Source organism: Patella vulgata, chromosome 7, assembly GCF_932274485.2.
Source record: "Patella vulgata chromosome 7, xgPatVulg1.2, whole genome shotgun sequence".
Classification (NCBI taxonomy): domain Eukaryota; kingdom Metazoa; phylum Mollusca; class Gastropoda; family Patellidae; genus Patella; species Patella vulgata.
The window spans coordinates 22917743-22935319 of record NC_065885.2 but is presented as its reverse complement, the minus strand read 5'-3'; the positions used below and the strand labels follow the sequence as shown (position 1 = coordinate 22935319).

The 17577-nt window shown below is 33.6% G+C and overlaps 2 protein-coding genes across 4 annotated transcripts in view; one reads left to right on the top strand and one right to left on the bottom strand.

The window, feature by feature from the left end:
* Positions 1 to 8281, top strand: part of LOC126828223 (uncharacterized) — a 41508-nt gene extending 33227 nt beyond the window's left edge. For both annotated transcript variants that reach the window (XM_050557870.2, XM_056102197.1), the window contains exons 43-50: positions 127 to 227; positions 670 to 818; positions 1380 to 1550; positions 1972 to 2067; positions 3236 to 3424; positions 3846 to 3915; positions 4452 to 4636; positions 6980 to 8281. In XM_050557870.2, coding sequence (XP_050413827.1) covers positions 127 to 227; positions 670 to 818; positions 1380 to 1550; positions 1972 to 2067; positions 3236 to 3424; positions 3846 to 3915; positions 4452 to 4636; positions 6980 to 7102 — 1084 coding nt within the window. In that variant the 3' untranslated portion in view covers positions 7103 to 8281. The remainder of the gene's footprint in view (positions 1 to 126; positions 228 to 669; positions 819 to 1379; positions 1551 to 1971; positions 2068 to 3235; positions 3425 to 3845; positions 3916 to 4451; positions 4637 to 6979) is intronic.
* Positions 7099 to 12860, bottom strand: LOC126828229 (xyloside xylosyltransferase 1). Of its 2 annotated transcripts, XM_050557886.1 has the most exons (2): positions 12263 to 12860; positions 7099 to 10896 (listed from the first exon to the last, which is right to left on the bottom strand). In XM_050557886.1, the coding sequence occupies exons 1-2, from the start codon at positions 12743 to 12745 to the stop codon at positions 10222 to 10224; spliced, it is 1158 nt and encodes a 385-aa protein (XP_050413843.1). In that variant the 5' UTR covers positions 12746 to 12860; the 3' UTR covers positions 7099 to 10221. The 2 variants fall into 2 exon arrangements, with proteins under 2 accessions (XP_050413843.1, XP_050413844.1); XM_050557887.2 differs by lacking the exon at positions 12263 to 12860 and having other exon boundaries at positions 7099 to 12236.
* Positions 12861 to 17577: the final 4717 nt, after the last annotated feature.

The window sequence follows — 17577 nt, the reverse complement described above, 5'->3', positions numbered from 1 at the left end:
TCATTCTTTGTTAACATACTATGACATTTTGTTAATATACTGTTACATTTAGTTAACTATAAATGATAACATTTTGTTAATAAACAATAAATTTTATTAATAAACAATAAATTTTATTAATTTAAGAATTGATTCAACAGCTCATTTTCATGAGTTAATCAGTGAAACAAGAGGAGATTCTATTGCCAGAATAGGAAAACTTAAAACAAAGTTTGGTGCTGAAAGCAGTAAGTAAACATGTTGATTTATTTATTAATATCTGAAGTATTTCTCTTTTTATTCAAGTTAATTAAGTATATGTAATGCTGTAATTTATAGTTAGTAAATATGAAATGTCATATATACATGTCTGATAATTATTACTTTCTGTAAAATCCTTCATGTTTGCAAATTTCACTCATGAATGTATTTTTGATTGTTCTCTAGATGTTTTTCTTAATAATAATATGGCATTGTTTCCTTCATAAAGACATTATAATTTATTTGTTTCGTAATGACATTGTAATTTGTTTCATTAGTAATAACAAAGTTAATGGCACTATAATTAGTTTGCTTCGTTATGACATTATATATTGGTTTTCTTTGTAATTCTGGAATGTAAAATGTCTGGGTTCCCCAGTAATTGTAATGTGAACATCTAGTAACCAGTATATCACAATTTACTTTCAGAGGAAGATACCCTCCAAGTTCACTTAAAAAGGGCTGAACAACTAAGAGAATTACAGCATGAAAATCATCTGTTAAATTCTCTAGTAGTAAAGATGAAAACTATGACTTTATGGAAACAGAATCACAGTTCTAATAATTTTGTTAAAGCTGTAAGTTTAGTTATAATAATAAAATCCAATGTTGCAGCCTTGAACGAGCATAGAATACTGTATTAATGGGATGTCCAAGTTATGCATCTTCTGAAAAGGAAATTATAGTCCCACTACAGCTTTTTGTGTATGAGTCCGGGGTTGTTAAGACATCAAGAACAGATATTATAAAAAAAAAAAAAAAACCCTTGGACATTTGAAATTTGAGGATGAGTATGTTGAAAAAACATCTGTGCAAATCCTCAATTGTATTGCATACATTATCAGTACCTTAGAGGGAAAGGTTGTATGTTTCAAATATATCCCGAGTCACTTTGATTAGAACACTTCTTTTCTGGGATACTTACGTAAGCGTTTGTCTGAGAATGACTCATTATTTTTGAAATATGTTTGTTTTATTGTCTGTTGCAATGTCATATATAACACTTTGCCAAAGATTAAGCTTATACGTTTGGTGATCTTCAACACTGTCAGTCAAGTAATTTTAACAAGAATTGTTCACAAACATGCAATACTGTACAAAATTCCCTTGGAATTTCCATGTTTCTACTTATATTTTAGGTAAATCAATTACGCAAGAACTCTGAGAAGAGTACACTCGAATATGTAGAAGTAAAGATGTTAGCAGAAGAAGAAATAGTTTTACTACGTCAACAACTTGTATCTGTGAAAAAAGCCCTGGCAGCAACAGAGAAAGAATGTAATGAAGTTCGGCAAAAACTTGATAGAGAGGTAAAGTACTAAATAAATATATTAATAGATTGATTGTTTCAATTTATGACAAGCACCTTCCAAACAAGATTTTCTTATTCAATGTTCTTCAGATGGCAAATCTTGAAACTGAATTTTTTTTCTTTGGTGCATATTTTTTTTAAACTTTTAATTCTATATTATTTGATCATTTTGGAGAGAGAGAGAGAGAGAGAGAGAGAGAGATATTACTGTCCACTCAACACAAACTAGGTCATGCAGTGGGAGGAAACCGGAAGACCCAGAGAAAACCGACGAGGTTGGACAGGTGACCCTACTCCTTGTCACGCACAACCGTTGAATCGAAATCCCGCCAGTTGACATTTTGGATAGAGTTGGTCGTGGCTAGTATAACATATATGAGATATTTAGAAAGTTTATTGATTTCCTTGTTTTATTGCAGTTAAAGATAAAAAGTGAACAAGCCCATACAAAAATGCAAAAACAACGAAGTAAACATCAACTAGAGAAAGTCAGTCAATCAAATGTAGAAAAACTGGTAAGGAATCAAAATTATCTCTCTTGGACTTCAGCGCATATTGCTGTTATAATCCACAAGGATTATTTAGTTTTAGGAATTATATCATTGTTCTTGATTAAAGAAATAAATAACTGTTATTGTATTTGATATAAAATGTAATTTTAATGTAACAGATTGTGGTTAGATTTATTCTTGTAAATGAATAGAAGTTGGATACAGGTTATCATAAATAAGCCAATGCAAACAATCTACCAAGCTTACTCTGGTTACATCAGCTTCAATCAAATTAAAATTGTATATTTATTTGGTCTCGTCTTTATGATTCTCCTTTTCTACACGACATAAGATGTAACATCTAATCGCTCCTGTTCATAGGGCCATTTTTATGTCATGTTATAATATTGGTGGTTGGTATATATCATGTTTTAATATTGGCGATTTGTATGTCATTTATTATATTAGTGGTTTGTATAATGTCATGTTATAATATTGGTGGTTTTAATATCAGTGGTTTAATTTTATTTTGTATTGTTATAATATTGGGGGGATCACGGTGGCTAAGTGGGTAAGACGCTGGCTCACTAGCCTGGAGGTCGGGTGTTCGATCCCTGCATTGGCCGAGAAAGTTCATCCAGATTTTCCGGCGTGGTTTTCCCTTGTCAATGATGCAAGACGGAGGGTCTGACAATTACAGCTGTCTAGTCGTTCGGATGTGATGAAAAACCGAGGTCCCGTGTACACATTGGCGTGCACGTAAAAGATCCCTTGGCAGTTGGAATTCGATATAAGAGTAGGCCGTAGCGCCGCTGCCCGGGCAAAATTTCCCTCATAGCAACTGTATGGTGTATGCCCGTCTTCATTAGCCCAGTTTAGGAGCAGAACAGTAGAACGTTAAACCCCATTTCATTTCATTTTTTTATAATATTGGTGATTGGTATATATATTTTATTGTCATGTTTTAATATTGATTTGTATGTCATATTGACTCATATTATGATATTGGTACTTGGTATAATGCCATGTTTTAATATTGGCAATTTGTATGTCGGGATCATGTTATAATATTGATGGTTGGTACAATATCATGTTTTAATATTGGTGATTTGTATGGTGGTTTGTATAATGTCATGTTTTAATATTGGTCGTTTGTATAATGTCATGATTAAAATATTGGCGTTTTCTACAGAGAGAAGAATTGATAGATAAAGATATGAGATTAAAGTTACTTTATGAAGAACAAGACAGAAACACTAGAATGCAGCAACTTACCCAGGAGAAAACTCGAAAAGATGTAATGAATATAAAGAAACAACTTATTAATGAACGAATGCTTAAGACAGATGCTTTTCAAACAGTTGATGATTTACAGACACAGGTAGGTGGTAAAGATGCATTATGTAAGATTTAGATAAAGAGCTGACAGTTATGGTCTTGGCAAGTTAATAAGTGTTTAATAATTTATATAAAATTTAATTCCTAAAGAAAGACCTGCAAAAGGCAGATTTAGCTTTTGCATAATGCATCTTTAATATAAGGAACGGCTGAAGAATATATCAAGGAAAAGCTGAAAATAAAACCCATGAATTTATCTGCACTTTATAGTATAAAAATATCAAAATATTATGTTGTTCGAGAAAGAAGAGTATACATCTATAAAAATAAAGATATTAGTTAAATTAAGGGTTTATCAAGGCCTCATTTTAATTCAGTGATTTTTAGAAATCAATTTGATGAAATTTTATGCTGTCTATTATATATTAATTGATGGAAACTTTTCATATTTTCTTTTTTTACAGTTGTATGATTATGAAACTGCAGTATTGAGAAGATCTCATTCTGTTATGGCTCTTCATTCAGCTCAAACTGGTAAATAAATTTTAATATTACTCACTATGGTTTTATTACTTTTATTACCATATTGGATTATTTGCAAATGGACATTTGTGGATCTTAATTCTAAATCCAGAAATATCTTAAAATAATTAACATTTTACTGCCTATTATTATGGTGGCTCACACAGGTTAGAAAATAGCTGTAATAAAAATTGAACTTTCTTCTTGAATGACTGTTTCAATATCATATGACAATATTGGTGCATGTGTGTTATCTGCTTTTGTATACTGAATCTATAAATAGCCATACATACACATGATATTGTCTCTACAACTATCAAATAATAAATCCCAGAATAATCTGAATTATAGTAATATTTAGATTGTCAATTGTGACAACAATTTAGAAAGGTATGTTGGATTTGAGAATATGCATATAAAAAAAATCCCTGAACAGGATACATACCATTTTGGAAATCATAAAAAATACTGTCCAGATACGCATGCAAAGGATATTTGAATAATTTTTGATTTGATAAGTAATTGTTGACCATTCTATTTCAATCTAGGTAAATCTCGTTCAAGAGCTACATCAGCTGGTCCTACTAGAAGCATTGCCCCTAGTAGTAGAGGTACCAATTCTACTGGAATGTGGCCGCCATCAATAATACCTCCCAACCGTAGTCTTACACCAATGGCTGATCATGGCAGCAATCTTAATAATCTGGATAAAAAGATACAGAGACCAAAGACTGTAAGTTAGACATTTCGAGACTGGAAGGACTATACAGACTTTCAGCCTAGATACATTAAAAAGAAGTCTTTATCAAAAGGCATAATGATCTAAAATTCATTAAAATCGATCATTGGCCATCTAAAATTCCCCTTACTTTCTTTTTATATGCCCACATTTTCATGTGGACCCTCCAGAGGTCACAATTTTTATCTGATCTAGGTTCCTGTAGATATTCACACATATTGGACTGTAACTTCCTGGATTATGGCCCCTGATTGTATAAAAAAATCGCTTCTTTTTTTGTCCCCCGTCTTTCGAAGAAAGCAGGGGACTATTAAAATGGGTTCGTCTGTCTGTCTGTCTGTCCGTCCGTCCGTCTGTCTGTCCGTCACACTTTTTGGGACACAATAACTCTCTTCCTAATTGAGCTAGAATGTTCAAACTTGGTGTATGTGTTTATTAGGTCAATGCCTTGATGGAGTTCGAAGATGAGCATTTTCCACTTAGGGTAAGCAGAGATAAGCAATTTGATTGGTTGATGCTTTGGGACACGATAACTCTCTTCCTAATTGGGCTAGAATGTTCAAACTTGGTGTATGTGTTGATTAGGTCAATGCCTTGATGGAGTTCGAAGATGAGCATTTTCCGCTTAGGGTAAGCAGAGATAAGCAATTTGATTGGTTGATGCTTTGGGACACGATAACTTTTAATTGAGCTAGAATGTTCAAACTTGGTGTATGTGTTTATTAGGTCAATGCCTTGATGGAGTTTGAAGATGAGCATTTTCCGCTTAGGGTAAGCAGAGATAAGCAATTTGATTGGTTGATACTTTGGGGCACGATAACTCTCTTCCTAATTGAGCTAGAATGTTCAAACTTGGTGTATGTGTTGATTAGGTCAATGCCTTGATGGAGTTCGAAGATGAGCATTTTCCGCTTAGGGTGAGCAGAGATAAGCAATTTGATTGGTTGATGCTTTGGGACACGATAACTTTAGTTCTAATTAAGTGAGATTGATGAAACTTGGTGTATAGTTTCATTACAGTAATACCTTGACTAAGTTTGATAATTGAGCATTTTCTGCTCAGGGTAAGCAGAGCGATACGCAATTTGATTGGTCGAGACTTTGGAAAACAATAACTCTCCTACTTTGATTGTCCCCCGCCTTTCGAAGAAAGCAGGGAACTATTAAAATGGGTTCGTCCGTCTGTCTGTTTGTCCGTTCCGCTTATGGTAAGCAGAGATAAACAATTTGATTGGTTGATCTTCGAATTGAGTAAATGTTCATGCTTATTGTCCCCCGCCTTTCGAAGAAAGCAGGGAACTATTAAAATGGGTTCGTCCGTCTGTCTGTTTGTCTGTCCGTTCCGCTTAGGGTAAGCAGAGATAAACAATTTGATTGGTTGATGCTTTGGGACACTATAACTTTAGTTCTAATTAAGTAGATAAACAATTTGATTGGTTGATGCTTTGGGACACTATAACTTTAGTTCTAATCCATCAAAAACATTGTATGCTTAGACTATAAGTAAAGATATACTGTTTGATTGTTCAATACTTTGTAAAAGATAATTTGTGATAAATTTATATGTGTCCTCTAATTATTTTCCTATTTCGGCGGGGGACATCAGCCTCACTGTTGGCTTGTTATAGCTTCATATCTTGCAAAATGTGGGTGTATCAAACATGGCAACCCGCTTGTTATTTTATGTCATTATCTTTATCTGTCTAAAGAACGGCAATCCACAACAGAGGAATAACTTTGTTAAAGTTTTATTGGGCATGTTTGAGTTCCCATCTTCATTAGGCTGTTAAACCCCATCTCTTTTCATTCTAATGAAATGAAATGGGGTTTAACGTCCTGCTGTTCTGCTCCTACGTTGGGCTAATGAAGATGGGCATACACCATACAGTGTGCTTTGATGGAAATTTTGCCCGGGCAGCGGCCCTATCGCCTACTCTTATATCGAATTCCAACTGTCAAGGGATCTTTTACGTGCATTCCAATGTATACAGGGGACCTTGGTTTTTCTCTGCCAATGCAGGGATCGAACCTCCGACCTCCACGCTAGCGAGCCAGCATCTTACCCACTTAGCCACGTGATCCCCACTCATGTCTGAGTTATAGAGAGTGCTTGTCTCCAACTACACAATGGGATAATAATTTTTTTTTTTTTTAAACTTGATCAAATGGTTGCTTGGAAATTTGTCTGTGATTTCTTCTTTATACTACAAATCACAGATGTACTTAATTCACAAAAGAAACTGGATTAAGATTAATAGTTCGATGTTGGATTTAAAGCACTCTTTAAATGCATTATTACAGTACAATTCTGTGATATTTTTCTGTTTTCTATTAAAGGTTGGAGGTAGATTAAGAAGTCGTATTGCTGAACAATTACTAAATGACCTTGATCCAGAAACACAGAGGTCAATAATACAATTAGAGGAATTAAACTACAGTAGAAAAGATAAAACATTTTAATTTTTATATAAAATTTTATTCTGTGAATTCATTCCAGCATTAAGGGCTTCACTATGCTACTTGTATTAGGAGTTAAACTGACACCCTGCCATGAATAGTGAACTATAATGTAGAATGGTTTGAGTATTACTATTCTTTATTGCCTTATTCTAGTGTAATTTACCAAATTTATTATATAATGATCTCCATATTTGATATTGTCTCACAAAAAAATTTACCAAATGATTATTATTACTATATTTATTTAAAGGTAATGAAGCAGAAATATTTTCTACAACTAGTTCTATTTGTTATAGTCTTGTTATATTTAAAATTTACTATTTTTATGTTTATGAAACTGTGATACATCATTTCCTACAACTGTGATATTTAAATATGTGATTTATGCTGATTTTAATACTTTACAGACTACATTATTTAATTCCATTATTTATTTTATATTTAAAGATATCTTATTATATGCCCACATTTCATGTTCGAGGATTTTATCATCACCCAGTCTATCAGTGCATCTAAATTCTTAAGATCAGTGTTCCGGAGATTTTTTTATTCTTATTTGCTAGGATTGTTCGGCTGGTCCTAAGGAGTCGCATGTCAATTTTAGTCATAGTTATTGCCCCAGCCCCATCTAGACTTCGTAATGTTGCTAATGGGCGTCATTTGTTGCCCAGCAATGCTATGTTTTTTATGTATACTTTAATCATTATTTATGACATATGTAAAACAAACTAATGTATATATATATACGTAGGTACTTAAGGTATTTTTAATCCCTAGTAAACTACATTATTGTGAAAGTTGAATCTCTTACAAGACTATCAGTTCCATTGAAAAATGTTCACAAAGATATGATGTATTAAGAATTTGAAAACATTCAGCATCCTTAGGCTAATTACCTTATCGAAACAACCATAATAGATGATAAAATTCAGTGGTCTACAATACCCCCTGCTAATAAAATTGTTGTAACTGCAAGATCTATTTTGGCATGTGCCTGGTTGATCAAGCAAGGATAACAGAACATTGGGTTCAGAGAATGTTTTAAACTAAAACATAAGGGAATTTCTGCAGGTGGAATGTTTATTCATATAAAAATTAGATTTAACAATATATCATTTTATGATACAATAATATATCATTTTATGATACAATAATATATCATTTTATGATACAATAATATATCATTTTATGATACAATAATACAAAAATATAACCAGATATAAAATATTTTATATACATGTATATTATTTTATGTCAACAACTGACCAGTAAGTTCATAGTTTGTACTCATTTCTAAAGGATCAGCACCAGATTCACAGGTTTGCCAATCAAATGCTAAACTGAAAGTTGTGTAGCTTATAATACTGAGCATTTGGAAATGATTGCTAGATTTTAATAACTGTTACGTAACTAAATACCAGATATTACATTATTCAGTTGTATAAGTGACTTCATAATCGTCTCAATCACTAGCTTCAGATATGATTGTCCGGGCATATGTTGTAACTTGGAAGCTAGTATTTCTTCAACAAAGTGTAAACAGATAAAGATTTTTTAACCAATTTTAAATTAGTTTACAATCAATTTACTTCAAGTTTAAAAAAAGAAAAAATTTCAGTTGATCCTTATCTAATCTCTAATTAGTCTGTAATTTAATTTAGGCAAATATAGTAGCAGAGAGTGATGCATAATATTAATAATTTATAGCCAAGATTTGTACTCTTATTTATTAAATTGTTATTTTAAAATAAAATTATGGGTTTTTTTTTTCGTTTTTGTGAAATTAAACCGCAAGATTTTAAGAATGCAAACTTTCGATGGCCTACGTATGTAGTATGTACACTACATGAAGATCTGACCAGTTGTACTGGGAGGTCGCGTCAGGTGTCATACAATCGGCTTTTGACCCTATGACGCCAGACATTGATTAATCAATCAGCATTGACATTTTTAGGGGTTTAATCATTCGCCGTAGAAGACCGTTTCATTGGCTAATTCCTCACATCAACTAGATCGCCTGTTATATAACAACTCTTCCAGACTCCAGTGTTGTGAAGACAAGTAAAATGAAATTTTGAACTATAGGATCTGTGTTTTAATCAGATTGAGGTAGTCAATGAACAGGGTGCATTCATAAATATTTTTCTTTAAAAGTTACAGGAATAGGTTATTATTATTTGTTCAGTCTTTCTGTCCTATAGCCTTCATATGAACCTATGTTATTTAAAACAAAATGGATAAAACTGCATACTGTTAATAACATAACATTCCTTTTAAAATATAGGCTCTGTAAATGTTACCTCTTCAGAAATCACTCAGTCTGATTAAAACACAGATCCTATTTCGTTTCGCTCATATGACCCTTAATGCGACCTCCCAGTACAACTTATCAGATCTTCATGTAGTGTAGGCCATCGAAAGTGTAAATAATAAAAAAAAAAAAAAAAAATATAGATCTGTATTTTAATCAGATTGGAAATCATTCAGTAATTGATGAAATTTAAGCAGAAAATGACAGACCAGCAATTTATAAAAGAAGGTCTAATGATGTACATAATGACATCACTCATGTCATAGTAACTAATCAAATGAAAAACTGTGAGGAGTATAGTTAAGGGGGAAGTAATGGTTATTGTCTTAATAATGGGATGCTTTATTTCTAATTAAGAAATGGAATCAATACAAAATTGATATAGGAATAGGTATCTTTTGAGAAACTATTACTATGTTATTCTTTTAGTGTATAGTAATAATGATTTGTACCAATTTCATATTTTTCAATAGATAACGTAAAGAGAATATGCTGAAAATTTCAGTCAACTTGCTGCACTCTAAACTGAGATATTAACAATTGAATTTTAGGCCTAGCCACGTTCAGATCATCTTTTCTGAAGTCGGTACGATAAAAAACAGTCTCAATTATCCATTTTGATTTAAATCATCCGTCACAAAATGAATTCAAATCAGTAAATATCGCAGGCTTGTGATGGCATCGAGAGGTGATTATGGTCTGGATAAGTTAATGTCTAATTAATAATTTAGATAACATTTCAGGCCTACAGAAAGACCTGCAATAGGCAGATTTAGCTCTTGCATAATGTATGTTTAATAAAAAAGTATCAGTCAGGAATAGGAGTATTACAGTTACCATGATATATGTTTATTTTTCCCTCACATTTGAAATATAAATCAAACACCTCCTTATATCCATTATCTCTCCACCAAACACACAATTGTCTATTCCATGAACATGGGAGCACATAAAATAATTTTTCATAATCCAGTGAAAGCAGCGTAAATAAATCCTGATCACCTAAGTGACCTTTGAATTGATATTTTTCAGTCAAATTTTTTATTATGTTGGGATTGAGCAAAGAATTATATAAAGCTGATTTTCTCATACGATCCAAATCAAGTAACAAAACTCCACTATTAAATCCTGTTAAACCATCTGGGGAAGGTTCACCAACTCGTGTTCCGGGATTTTGACTGCGATAGCTTGAGAATGTATGTCTGTAAACAGGCTGAGCGTCGTGAGCTATTCCTATTATATTGTCAGTTGAAAAATGTGAAAAGAGCTCATACAAATATTTAATATCAGCATTAAACTTTAAATCAGAGTCGAGCATTATTACTTTGTGCAAGTCAAGGGGCAGAGCTTTGTGTATGGCAATTGAAAGGAAAAACAATGATTGTCCAAAATAAGAATGTTGACTGTCACTAAAATATTTCTGCATCTCTTTAACAATATCATCTAACTTCTTTATGAGTGGATCTATATCAAGCTTCACCATCTGAAAAAATAACATTGTACCGATAACAATAGATGTGAATAACACAAAATATCTCAATTTCTCGGGCCAGAGACAGAGTTTTTTTCTTTTTGCTTTTAGGGCCTGTTTTTTTTAATAATCATGACACAACAGTTTGTGCGTTTTCACCAATTATTGTGATGATGAAAGATGCAACACAATAAATACAGCTTTTTAAAAATACCACACTCAATTATGTGTTAACAAATTTAGCTATTCAGATTTGAATCCTGTGAAGGTTGTGATGTTATTACCCACGATAAGGTTTGGACTGCACAAGTCTTAAATATGCCTAATGGTAGAAATTTCAAAATAATACATAGACTGTTGATTTGGAGCAAAACACAAGATCCTTCAACAAGAGGTTGAGGAACTACCAAAATAAATAACTCTCAGACATTAGGATATGACTCTCTGTATCACTGACCGACTTCAAATTAGGTTTGATTAGTGTAACTGTGGAATAATACTGAATAAGTTCTGGTCACTTGTGTTAGGTTGAGGGCCCCCACATGCTCAAGGCCCCAACCATGGTTAATCTGGCACTGCACATTGTAAACAAAGGTTCCGGACATACTTTCAGGTTTAATAAGAAAAGCGAAGCTACTCATGTGTGAGAGACAGTTTGTCTATAAGTATGTACACATCACAAAACATCCCCGGACTGATTTGTAAGGAATGGGGCCTCTTGAAATTTCAATAATCAGCACAGTTTTACTAAAGAATCAAATATGAAATCAACTCAGTTTGAATAGGACCTGTCTGGTTTTTAGACCATCTAATTTTTGCTACCTATTCCCATATCTTCCCTAAATCGACCAATATATCGATTCATTCTGCTGACATTACTTTCATCTAATGTTCGTGGTGCCATATATCTGATTTTTAATTAAAAATTATACATGTAGATTTTCTGAGAAAAAATTTATCGGCTGGCATGGTATAGCTTCCATTCCATTCTATGCCTAGAAATTATACCCTCGCCCTCAAGAGTTGGGCCAGTATAATAAGCATATTTCAACACACATAAAACCCACATAGTTTGGTTTTGTTTTCTTATTGAAAATTTTAAACAATTGATTTGAGTACGGTACATTTCAGTGTGAAGAATTAGATATTGTCTCAAAAATGCAAATGACGATCAGTGGCTTTGAAATAAAAAAAAATAAAAAAACAGAGCAAAAAAGGGCTTTGAACCCGTTCTAGTGATTTTTCCGATTTCAACAAACATTCAAACTATGCATGTATTGAAACGTTATGTCAGTGTATTTTTAGATTTGGTTCCAATTATTGAAATTTGTGGTTATTAAAGTAATTTGGTGTGCTGTGGGGAATGACCATTGCTTACTCTGTACACAGATGCATGTCTTTCTTCTTTTAGGATGCTTTCAGCAATTAGCTGACTGTCTTTATCTCCAATTATATAAATTGTCATTGACACACTGGAATATTTGAATAAAGAGGAGACAGTAGTCTTAAATTTTGTCTGCAGGTCATGCTTTGTTTTAGCATTTGTGAATGTTATCAAAATATCAATTTCTTCTGATGATGAAACACTATTATTTTTGACTTCGCCGTTATGAAAGGAAATGGGTACTTTTTTTTCTCCATTGCTGACGATTCCAGCTTTATTCAGCCGTGAATTACGTTCCGTGTTTTCACCGAATTTAAAGTTTTTCTTGGATTCAGCACTGTAAATTTGTTTGTTTATTTTTGTAAATGATGTAGTGTTAGTCCATCTGTATAGAAAAACTATCCAGCAGAATACACAAACTGATATAATAATCTGAATCAATTTTGACGAAAAACATTTACAAAGTTTGAAACCCATGTTTATCTATTATTATTATTATCTAGACTGAAATGCTAATCGGACTTGAATGTTATTTTTGTCTGGATTTGTGCGATTATCTGAGCTACTGAAAGATCACCAAATATAACTCCAAATAAAAGAGTAGTTCAAGCGGCAGCACTCCTATTTTAGACTCTGTCAACAAGACTCAGAAATATCATAGGTTCTGATTATATTTTATAATGCACTTGTAGGGGTCGGACGAATTGCCCAATGGCAATACTTGCGAAAAAATGACCAGAATACACCGACTTAATATACATATATAAAAAAAATTATATTATGAAATTAGTTTTATTATAAACAGAAATTGTCAAAGTGGAAGGGGTGGGTTCCAATCTAGCTGTCAAACCCGCGATAATGCGAAAGCCCTCTTTAAATTGGTGGCCAGCGAATATTTAAAAATGATCAGAAGGGATGCCAGAATTGCATCTGACGTTTAATTGATTTATAATATATTAATTTTTACTATTACAATCAATAAAATTTAGAAAAATAAATCTTGTAGCTGGATTTGGAAATCTACCCAAAACCACCATTATTTCAACACATATTACAATTTTAAATCAAAAATGACAATTTGGAATTTCAAAATCGATATAATTATTGTGATAAGAGTTGAAACAATATGGTGTTTTGGGTGGATTTGGGTAAAGAAATCTGCATTGTTTAAATTGCGTTCTGTTAGAATTGTATTTCACTTGTTGTTATGAAATACCTCGGTTGATAACGTTATTTATAAAAAGATAAATGTTTTATTGATAACTCACGGTGACCCCACAATGAACCAGGTAGCTGTAGAGACTGATAAAGTATCATTAGACAATCATTACATTCAAAATGGTTGACAAAATAATTGTACTGCTTTTCATGATCACGATATACTGCGGTAAGATTTTTAATCTAAAATGTTATAGACTTAAAACAATGTAAATCCATGTTATATCGAAGGCTCTGAAAATTTTTCTTTCATACTTTCGCAAGTTAAAGGGCAGTGGAGTTTCATTTTTTATATTACTTAGATTAAATGATAATTTATGTGAAATATCAGTTAGTACCACTATCAAGTATAACGTTAACTATCTACACCATCATGGATGTTTATTTTATCCTTTGGAAACTTGAGGGGGGGGGGGGAATAAAAAAATAGAAAGAACAAAATCGATGTTGAAAGCTTGAGTATTGTTCTTATAAAGACATGTTCATATTTGAACTCAAACTCCTATTTTCAGATGGTGAATCAACAAATTTAACATGTTATTCATGTTTTGATACGGGAGCACATCCAGATTGTTCGGATACTTTTCAACTACAAGAATCGGCTTCAAATAATGATAGCAAACTATCCAGACGTTGTTATACTAATAATGAGAAATATAATGAAACAGTTTGTATGATTCAAAGAGTTTTGCAAGGAGGTATGAGTCTTCGTACATTTATACGGAATCTAATCCAATAGCTTTACTTTAAATCTTTTCACAATAATGTGTATGACCTGATTTCGCAAAGTTTTCTTCTTTTCTTTACAGCGGTGACACATGAAAGGAACCGTTAGGAACGGGACACCATTTAGATGGCCAAAAAGCTGTCCTTTTTATCATACAACACTGTTTACTGACATAATCAATTCAGATTTAGAGTGAGGATCTTGTCGTTTCGTGGTTGTATTAGAAAGATTAAAATTATCTAATCTCATATCTGTCTTTAATACATGTGTACACGTATAAAGGCGCTTTGTTTTCAAGAGCAATTTGGGGGTGGTTGGGTGCCCGAATTGTTAACGCGTGCGCGTTGGATCAGAAGGTATGTCATCAAATCAAGAGACATGGTTTTGATTCCCCGTTTGTACCTAATAAGAAGGGTCGCCAGTTCAACCCCATGAATTTCATCCGACTCCTCCGATTTCTTCCCACTGCTAATTACTCCAATGCGCAAGCGACCGAGTGGACGTTATCTCTCTCTTTCTTCGAGTGTTATTATTAATGGTCAATAGAGATCATCATTAGAATATGTAATATCTTTCGAGTCGTAGATACCCCCCCCCCCTTTTAAAAGAGAACCTATATACTATCTGTGTTTATGGTAAATGGGGGATCACGTGGCTAAGTGGGTAAGACGCTAGCTCGCTAGCCTGGAGGTCGGGTGTTCGATCCCTGCATTGGCCGAGAAAGTTCATCCAGATTTTCCGGCGTGGTTCTCCCTTGTCAGTGATGCAGGACGGAGGGGCTGACAAGGAAAGCTGTCTAGTCGTTCGGATGGGACGAAAAACCGAGGTCCCGTGTACACATTGGCGTGCACGTAAAAGATCCCTTGGCAGTTGGAATTCGATATAAGAGTAGGCCGTAGTGCCGCTGTCCGGGCAAAATTTCCCTCATAGCACACTGTATGGCGTATGCCCGTCTTCATTAGCCCAGGTTAGGAGCAGAAAAGTAGGACGTTAAACTCCATTTCATTTCATTTCGTTTCATTTTATGGTAAATGTCCTCGGCAAATGCGACCCTACACACGCAATGGACCAATCTACAAATAAAATCATACCACCATTATTATACTTAGCCTGCACTTGCATGTCGATGAATGGACGGTCCACGCGCTAAGCTATCTACGACAAAGTCAGACAGTGTTTGATGCCCTGTATTAAAGATACATTAAGGGAGATTAGATAAAAAGCTGACAGTTCTCACTATAAGAGTTAAAACTAGATACTGTAAAGGGAATTTGTTGAACATTTCAGTCAAATTGATCCGATCAGAACCGAGAATTTAGCGATTGAATTTTGGGCCTAGCCTCGATCATCATTACTAAAGTCGACAGGCCCCTACGATAAAAAAACAGTCTCCATTTCTTTATTTAATCACGAATGAGCGTTGAGCAGCAGATCGGACCCTAATCCGGTAAATATCGCAGGTTAGCGATGACATCGAGAGGTGATTATTGTCTGGATAGTTTAGATAACATTTCAGGCTCTTGCATAATGTATGTTTAATTAACCTGTATATGATATATTTTGGACTTATTACGCTATATACGTATATAAAACATATTTTCAGGTGTTGTTCAGAGTTTGATACGAGATTGCATTGACTTTAAAACGTTTACTAGTGATGACAAACTTACAGGACGTCTAAAATATCTTCATGCAGATAATACAACCATCTGTTCATATAACGCCGAATCTGGAAAAATGATGTGTGTATCAGTATGTAATTCAAACTTCTGTAATGGGCCCATTTCTGCTTCAAAACCATTGGATTCAAAATTCACCAGCATTATTTTCTTGTATTTTGTTTTCTTATATCTTTTATAAATCTTTTAACTTATTGTAGTCAGTACTGATCACCACCACCAGTTGTCCATTTACATTTACATGTCAGCATCATCCTCTGTTCAAAGCTATTACCCTATTCCCTGTCCGAATTATTTAAAGCTAGAACATGAAAAGGTTTTTACTTCAATACGATCGGCAATAGTAAGCTCTAGTATTGCTGTAATACGAAATTTTAACGTTAAATATTTTGAGTTATGTGAATGAAGAATGATCGGAAACATTCGTCTGGTATAAAGATGCATGTGTAAACATACGAAAATTGTTGCGCATAGCTTCGATCTCCGATATGGTCTTTGTTTTATCTTATTTGAGTCTTGGCCACACATACTCAACATTCCATACAACCCACTTTCAACTTTCAGGCCTGTAACATACACAAAACCAGAGCTTTGTAAGCCAGAGATTTTGTACAAAATATACTGGATATGGCATAGGAAATGAGTCCCAGAAAAATTGTCCTTGATTTATTTTATTCACCTTCATCAAAGCTTGTGGCGAACGCGGATGTTCATGTCTATGTCGTCGTCTATTTGGTACTCTGTATGTTTGACTCAGCGCGGTTAAATTGGCCTGAATTGTCGACTCGCCAAGGATGTCTTTACTGCTGTATATCTTATTAAGTCTCAGAACATATATTCGTGTATGTATATTATTTGATTAAGTAATAATAATTTATGTAAATTGTAAATAAAACATGATATATAATGTTTATCAATAAATGTAAATACTTGTGTATGGAAATAATGTTGAAATTTGAAAGATTTGTACAATCTGCTTTCTCGATGGATTAGGGTTGGTCCCCTTTCACGTGAGACGCTAAGCAGTTTTCATCATTTGATAGTTTAATTGTTAGAAGCCAGTTAAAAGATTGCGATAATGGTTTGATTTTTTATATTGGTCTATTTTGTTAATTTTTTAATAAAATACTCCGAAACTAAGTCAACTGACGTTTGTTACACCACGTGGCCCAATCTGTTTCACAGAGGTATTACGAAAGTCTTTTAATACTGTAATACTTCAATGGGGTTATTTTAGTTCTGGGAAAGGTGCTCTGTTTAATATAGTGGTTAAGCAAATGGGTGACAACGAGAAATAGACTAAGTAGGTATTTTGTAAGAATCAAGTTTCTTAGACTTTTCTGCCATGATCAATTGCTGAAAGTAGGGTACTAACGTCTAATCATCTCATGCACAGATTAGTCCAATTAAATAGAATAATGTTGACGTAAAGCGGTGCCCATACGAAACACTTACCCAAAAATGGTAATTGTCCCGCCCTAATAGCTGACACATCTATAATTTCTATATAAGAAAGAGCGGGGTTAAATTTCTGGCAGGGGGATCACGTGGCTAAGTGGGTAAGACGCTGGCTCTCTAGCCTGGAGGTCGGGTGTTCGATCCCTGCATTGGCCGAGAATCTTCATTTAGATTTTCCGGCGTGGTTTCCCCTTGTCAGTGATGCAGGATGGAGGGCCTGACAAGGA